The sequence below is a fragment of the Erigeron canadensis genome, chromosome 4 (genome assembly GCF_010389155.1).
Source record: "Erigeron canadensis isolate Cc75 chromosome 4, C_canadensis_v1, whole genome shotgun sequence".
Taxonomy (NCBI): Eukaryota; Viridiplantae; Streptophyta; class Magnoliopsida; order Asterales; family Asteraceae; genus Erigeron; species Erigeron canadensis.
In genome coordinates this window covers 35149087-35157433 of record NC_057764.1, presented here as the reverse complement: position 1 = coordinate 35157433, position 8347 = coordinate 35149087, and the positions used below count along the sequence as shown (strand labels likewise).

Sequence of the window (8347 nt, the reverse complement as noted above, 5' to 3'; positions counted from 1 at the left end):
AATTAAGGTAACACCGACATATAATCTAGGTATATGCGACTTGAAGATTAATAAAGAGTTGTAAATTTAATTTGCTGCATGTTTATGCTAGGAAAGTTAGCAATGAGTTCATTCGTTGCGTGTGTTTATTTTGTTTGTATGAAAAGAATCGATCAGTAGCCGGCTAAGGCTTCAATTCCACCTGGCTACATATGATATTAGAAAAATATATGCCAGAATTATGTGTGAATGTATGGAAATTTTTGGCCCTAGCTTACAGAGGTGGGCATGCACATTCTCATGATAATGTAAAGATGATGTCATGTATGCAAAGCACAAATCAGACTGAAAATATGTAGAACGCGATTTATAGTTAGCGTATATATAATTAACGAGTGCTAATAGCTCGAGTCGATCAGAGTATCAAAGAATTTTAGGCTCTCATTTAATAAATACTCTGTTCGAGCTTGACTCGAATTGAACACAAACTTATACTACTTGGGTGAGTTTCACAAGTAGCCCAAGCACAAACTTACGACTCGAATAGCTCATTAAAAGCTCAGATTAACTAGATAGCATCATTAGGGAGTTTTGTAATACACATCACTATATATATGTTTGATAAAATTAGCTGGTCGGAAACTGGACTAAAACTGAAACTAGTAGTACGAGTAACTCGAAGCTTATTCAACTATAATCTATCGATATTTATTTTTCTTTAATGAATAACTAATTAGGTTTATCAATCTAAGTTAATTTCGATTATATTAACATAGACATGAATAAAAATAGCAAGATTAAAGAATAACTAACAACATGCATTGTGAGTATATATTTCAGCCTTATCGATTAGCTTTCAAATTAGCTAGCTAGGCTTAGTTTTGGATTACACATTTTGTGGCTCATGCATTACTTGGTTGTCCAAACAAAAGTTATATATTAAATTGGGACCAATCGATGATCGAAATAGATATATAGCAAGTCAACCAGACAACCTAATAAATCGTGTATGTGAATTTGCGGTTATCCACTTGGCTGTCATGTCAAGGGGGTTCGCGATAGGCTAATTTATCAAATGACTCAAAATCTGAAATCGATGCTTGGTTTGGTTAGCCATCATTTCCTTAGTATTTTTACATTTGTGATTTACTTTGAAATCTTGTTATAACAAAACAGCCATCATATCATATTCAGGATTAATTGAAGTATCAAGCACCGGAAAATTGGGACCTACACAAAAGGCCGGTCTTACTAATTTATAACATTAGACTATCTCCAATGCTAAGGATGTCCGCGTCTTTAAGTTGTCACATCATATCCTTACAAATCCTTATACATCTTTACAAATCTTTCAAATATTATAATTTTATCTCCAACCATACAAACATCCTTATATATCCTTTTACATCCACTAAAAACAAAAGTATATTAGGTAAACACAAGTAAAGGCATGCCCTTAAGTAAGGACACCCTTCTAAAAATCCTTAGTTTTAGACAAGCTTTAACGGTAAAGGATATGCAAAGGCACCCAAAAACACCTTCATTGGAGATGGTCTTAGTTACAATTAGTCTTTTTAATTAGGAACCAAGGACCACAATTGGGAAATGGGGCCTATGATATAGAGGGATAACAAGTTAACCGGTAAGTAGTCGTGGAGTTTGCTTGGCCACTTGCCAATCATGTGAATTGAAGGTGGCGCGTTCAATCATATTAAATGTCTAAAACACCTGAACTCGATGACTAGTTTAATTCATAGAATTATTTGTCACCTTTCTCATAACTATTTTGAGAACTCATAAGAAAATATATAACTTATAATCAGCGGCTACATGGATATCGAGGGCTATTCATATTAACAAGCTTACCAAATAATCGGCTTGAGAGCTTGGCTTAGAGACCTAGAGCGCTATCTAGTGAAGGATATGTATAGTTCGGATAGTTACATCAAGCATATGTAAACTATTTTTTTCTGAAACGATATGTAAACTAATAAACACTTGAAATCCATTGTTGGTTTGGTTATCAAGCTAATTGCATGCAAATTATATATATGTGTGTTCAAAAAGAAAACATGAAATATAGATAACCATTATTAATTAAAAAGTCATACAAATGATCCATTAGAGCGCATGTGGGCCGAGTTTAGCCACTTGGACATCATGTGATGGTGGCGGGGAACTTTTGATTTGAGATTAATGTTGGAAAAATAATGATTCATATTAATAAATATAATGAAAACATGATTAAGATTACTAACCTGAATATCCTGAGGAACCTGTTAATTGATTCAGCATTCTTGTCATTGAGATTGGTTCCCAAATTAAGGTGATTATAGGTTAGATGGAGAAGAAGAAAAAACACACACAAATTAGAGAGGGGGCCGAAATAATTATGTGAGGATTAGTCACTAATGACTTGATTATGTTATATTTATATATATAACATTTACACTTAGCTCCCTTAGTGTTTTATGTCATGTGCATTATAAACCTCTTCAATTCTAATCACCTAATGGGAAACCCTATATTATGTCATTAATAGTAAATACGCCCATCGTATATTTACCGACATAAGGATTTCATTTGTTTGTCAATTATCATATCGGACTGATATATGATCGGTGAAGGTCACAACTACGTGAGTCCAACATTCTCCCACTTGACCAAGCGATCATTTATCTATGAGTATCACAGTTAATCCAGCCGGGATAATACTCATTTTGTTTTAAACCGAAATCATAGCCAATAAGTACAGTCGTAAAGAAGAACATCAACTCAGGACCCCCACTAGTCAAACTATGACTCAAATTTAAAACTAAATAAGCAATGATCAATTGACTAAAACAAATTTTGTTACAATAATGTCCATACATCATTATGCATGCTGAATGTAAATAATAGACAAACAAAATCTGAATACAGAGGAAAATTTTATTAAATTTAATAATAATGACCATGACAAGTACAATATGCTATCAAATTAAATCTTTTGTAAGCCCCATCTTCGACACGTGTCCTATGAAGATATTAGGAGGAAGACCTTTGGTCATCGAATCCGCTAGCATATCATTTGTACTTATGTACTCAATACAAAGAACATTTTCCTCAACCCGTTCGTGTACAAACAGATACTTTGTATCGAGGTACAGTCCAGCGCCAGTCGAACTGTTACTGTTCGAGAAAGTTACGGCAGCTGAGTTATCATAGTAAAGATTCTATGGTCTAGAAATAGAATTGACGATTTTAAGTCCACTGACAAGGTTCCTTAACAACATCCCATGACAAGTGGCATTGTAAACGGCAATATATTCAACCATCATGGTGGACGTTGCAGTCAGTTTCTGTTTATGACTCCGCCAAGAGATAGGTCCGCCAGCTAACATGAAAATATATCCAGAAGTAGATTTCTTGTCCTCTTTGCTTTTAGCAAAATCGGAATCAGAATATCCTACTACTTCTAAGTCATCACTCCTTCTAAAAGTTAGTTTGTAGTCTTTGGTCCCTTGCAGATATCGTAGAACCTTTTTAGCCGCTTTCCAGTGTGCCAATCCAGGATTAGACAAATAACGTCCTAGCATACCGGCAATGTAAGCGATATCTGGTCGAGTGCAGACTTGAGCATACATAATGCTCCCAACTACTGATGCATAAGGTATCATCCTCATTTGCTCCTTTTCAATCTCAGTACTCGGGGTTTGGAAAGAATCGAATACGTCTCCTTTAACTACTGGAGCTACAGTGGGCGAGCAGTCCTGCATTTTATAGCGTTCCAGAATACGGTCAATATAGGCCTTTTGAGAAAGACCCGGAAGACCATTGCGCCTTCCCGGTGTATTTCGATACCTATGACATAAGAGGCCTCACCGAGATCTTTCATGTCAAAATTCTGCGAAAGCATGCGCTTCGTTTCATGCAGCATATCCAAGTTGTTACTTGCAAGTAGGATGTCATCTACGTACAAAACAAGGATTATGAAGTTACTCCCACTAATCTTGAGATAGGTGCATTGATCCACTGGATTCTTTAAGAAATCTTGTCCTTTCATGACTTCATCGAACTTAAGGTACCATTGACGTGACGCTTGTTTTAACCCATATATGGACTTCTTCAACTTGCAGACCATGTGCTCTTTACCTTTTGGAATGAATCCTTCAGGCTGCCACATATATAAGTCTTCTTCCAAGTCTCCATTAAGAAAAGCGGTCTTGACATCCATCTGATGTAACTCGAGATCAAAATGAGCTACTAGTGTCATGACGATCCTTAAGGAATCTTTACGAGACACAGGAGAAAAGGTCTCTTGATAATCAATTCCAGCCTTTTGAGTATAGCCTTTTGCAACCAGTCTAGCCTTATAGCGTTCAACATTTCCATTCGGATCTAGTTTGGTTTTGAAGACCCATTTACAACCTGTTGGTTTGGATCCTTCAGGAAGTTCAACCAAATCCCAAACGTCATTATGTTTCATGGAATTAAGCTCCTCAATCATGGCGTCATTCCATTTGAGGCTTGGTCACTATTAATGGCTTCTTGATAAGAGGTAGGATCAGTAAGCTTTCCAATGTCCTCATCTTCAGCTAAGAAGGTGACATAATCATCAAAATTTGTTGCCCTTCGTTGCCTGGATGATCTTCTAAGCTGAATTTCGGGTTCTGTAACGGAAGGTCCTTCATTATTCGCAGCATCAACATTATGATTAGGAGGAGGATTATGATTAGGAGAAGGATGATCATTGATATTAGCAGCGTTGTGATTAGGAGAAGGTTGATCAGTGGTTTGAGCAGCGTTGGGTACAAGAGGAATTATCGAAGCAATTATCGGAGGACTAATAACCGACGAGTGGTTTCCCCCCGCATCTTGTACATCATGCAAATCCAAGTTATGATTTGTCGTGCTCCCACTGATCTCTGAGTTCTCAAGAAAAGTAGCATGCTGCGTGTCAGTGATGGAAGTAGTATGGGTAGGACAGTAAAACCGATAACCTTTTAAGTTATCTGGATAACCAACAAAGAAACATGTAATGGTTTTAGGGTCCAGTTTCTTTAGGTTTGGGTTATAGATTTTAGCTTCGGCAGGACAGCCCCATACTTTCATATATGCTAGACTTGGTTTCTTACCTGTCCAAATCTCATGAGGAGTTTTAGGGACAGATTTGGATAGAACCCTATTGAGTATATGAACGGCTGTTTTTAAGGCCTCAGTCCAAAGGAAATTAGGTAAGTTGGTGTTGGCAAGCATACTTCTCACCATGTCCATTAAGGTTCGGTTTCTCCTTTCAGCAACACCATTTTGTTGAGGAGAACCAGGCATGGTGTATTGGTTAATAATGCCATGGTCTTTGCAATAATTATGGAAAGGACCAGGAGCTTAACCAATGTCAGTATGTCTGTCATAATATTCACCTCCCCTATCTGATCTTACAACTTTTATTTTACGATCGAGTTGGTTTTCAACCATAGTTTTATAATCAATAAAAGTTTGTAAAGACTCAGATTTTTCCTTAATTAAATATAGGTGCATATAACGCGAATAATCGTCAATGAATATAATAAATGATGTATGACCAGTAATTGATGTGGAATAAGGGCCACTAATGTCAGTATGAATTATTTCCAACAAGTTGGAACTCCTAGTGGCTCCTTTCTTGTTACCTTTAGCCATTTTGCCTTTAAGGCACTTAATACATGTTTCAAAATCACTGAAATCGAGAGAAGGTAAGATTCCATCTTTCACGAGTCGTTTCATGCGATCTTGTGAGATGTGGCCAAGACGTTTATGCCACAACATAGAGGAATTCTCCAATTTCTTAGGTGATTTTGTCTTTGTTTTAGTTGCATCATCAACATTAACAAAGACTGGGAAAATTTATGATCTAGTTCTAATTTATACAGTAATCCATCCAAAAAACCACGACCAAGCAATTCATTATTTAAAGTAATAGCAATCTTGCCGCTACCATGAATCATTACATAACCTTCAAGATCAAGTTTACCAATAGATACAAGATTTTGAGTAATTCTCGGTACATATAAGGTATCTACTAGTCTAATAGTCTTTCCGGTACTCATATGTAAAATTAAGGTTCCCATGGCTTCGACATCTAAGAGATCACCACTTCCAGCTCTAAGCTTTCTTTGGCCCTTTGGTAGCTTCTGGATTGTAAGGAATCCCTGCATTGAGTTGGTCACATGAACCATAGAACCAGAGTCACCCCACCATGTATTAATAGGTACATCAATCATAAAAGAATCAAATATTGCATAAAGTACGTTACCTTTCTTAGCTAGCCATTCCTTGAATTTAGGGCAATTTTTTTGAGTGTGCCCATTTGCACGACAAAATTTACAATGAAGTTTGCCACTCAAGGGATTAGAGCTAGAAGCAACTGCACCAGGATTGGTCTTAGGGACTTTATTTGCATACCAGATCTACCCTTCCTTTTCTTAGAATTAACAGTGGTGGTAAGATGAACAGACTCAGGCTATGCCAGTTTGAGGCGTTCCTCCTCTTGCACACACATCGAAATTAGATCACTCGTTGACCACTTATCCTTCATAGCATTGTAATTCACTTTGAAGGTGTCAAAACGAGCAGGTAAGGATGTCATGATGAAATGCACAAGAAAGTTATCCGACACTTCCATTTCAAGGCTCTTAAGCTTATTAGCCATGTCAGTCATTTTCATGATGTGCTCACGAACACCACTACTACCATCATATTTCAGAGTAAGCATTTGCAGCATCAAATTACTTGCCAGCGCCTTCGATGATCCCTTGAAATGATCCTCTACAGATTTGAGGTATTCCTTCACCTTGTCAGAATTAGGAATCGCTCCTCGGATGCTGAGGTGGATTGTATTCTTGACTAGCATAAGTGATAAGCGATTCGCCTTTTCCCATCTATCATAAGCCGCCTTCTGCTCCCTAGTGGATTGCTCGGTAATGGCAGCAGGTTCATCCTGACGAATAGCAAGGTCGTAATCTAACATGCCTAGAGTCAGCATTAGTTGATCCTTCCAAGAAGCATAGTTCGCGCCAGTGAGTGGCTCAATGCCAAAGTTAGGACAGTGGAGATAAAGAGGATATGAATTTACGATACGAGTTAAAGAAGGTTATTTATAGTGACGTAGTTAGCTGTGCAAAGCGGACTAAGTGAGGTCTCTTAGAGTAATGGAACTAAATTAAGTATGCCTAATGTTCCTAAAGTTATGAGACTGTGACCATTATATTAATGAAGCAAGTGATAAGTACGCTTATAGTAAACACCAAAACCATAAGCTAAAATTAGGCTCCACTTAGATGTTACATCACCTTTGGGCAGAAGTAACTAATATCTAAGCAAAAAACATGAGCTTTAGGTTCATGCAACACAACACTTATCTTTTGACATTTGGGCACAAAATTAAGCATCGTGTATTTTATGCATGAAGAAGAGTTCCTTTTGCTACACATAACATATTAAATCACCTTTGGGCAGAATTAATATGTTAAGTGTTTATTATGCAGAAGGGAAAGAAAACGCAACACGAGAATCATATTTGACCTTTGGGCACAAACAATGAAACCATGTATTAGTGCGAAGCCCCCAAGCATTACGGTGGTCCGGGGGCAGCGCCCCTGGAAGCGGGGTCCAAGGGGCGGCAGCCCCTGGCGGGGTCTAAGGGGCAGAGCCCCTGGCTGGGGTCGAGTAATGCTTGTTATGGCAAAAACGTCTCAGAAAAAATTATTTCTGAAAAATTAGAGACAAATTTGACCATAAAATTATGGGGTTATTTTAAGGTCAATGTTGTTATTTTAAGGCCGTATAATTTCAGATTTCGATAAAGACTAAATCAAAAGACGACTTAGGTTAACTCAAGATCAAATTCAATAAAGACTAAATCAAAATCGACTAAAATTAATGTCGAATTCAATAGAGACTGAATCAAAAAAGACGACTTAAGTTAACGTTGAATTGAATAAAGTCTAAATCAAAATTTAATACACGGTCAAATTTAATAATGCAATAAGGTCGAGTAATGCTTTTATATTTAACTCGACTAGTATACATTTAGGTCGACTTCGAGTAAATTAAATTAAGGTCGAAAACGACTAGCAATTAAGGTCAAGTTCGACTAGGAAATTAGATCAAACTTGACTAGCTTGAGGTCGAAGTTAGACTAGCATTGAGGGTCGACTAGCACCACAATTTAGGTCGAAGTTCGACTAGTGCAAGATGAGGTCGAGGTTAAGCTAGGCTAGGTCGAGCTCGAGGTCGAGCTTAGGCAGGTCGAGCTCGAGGTCGAGCTTAGAGGTCGAGTTAGAGGTCGAGCTTAGGAGGTCGAGCTTAGGAGGTCGAGCTTAGGAGGTCGAGCTCGAGGCTAAAACGT

At 37.5% G+C, this 8347-nt stretch overlaps 1 protein-coding gene across 1 annotated transcript; it reads right to left on the bottom strand.

The window, feature by feature from the left end:
* Positions 1–6460: 6460 nt before the first annotated feature.
* Positions 6461–6967, bottom strand: LOC122597477. The gene has a single exon (XM_043770067.1). It carries the CDS (start codon positions 6965–6967, stop codon positions 6461–6463), a length of 507 nt encoding a protein of 168 aa, XP_043626002.1.
* Between the last annotated feature and the right edge of the window lie 1380 nt (positions 6968–8347).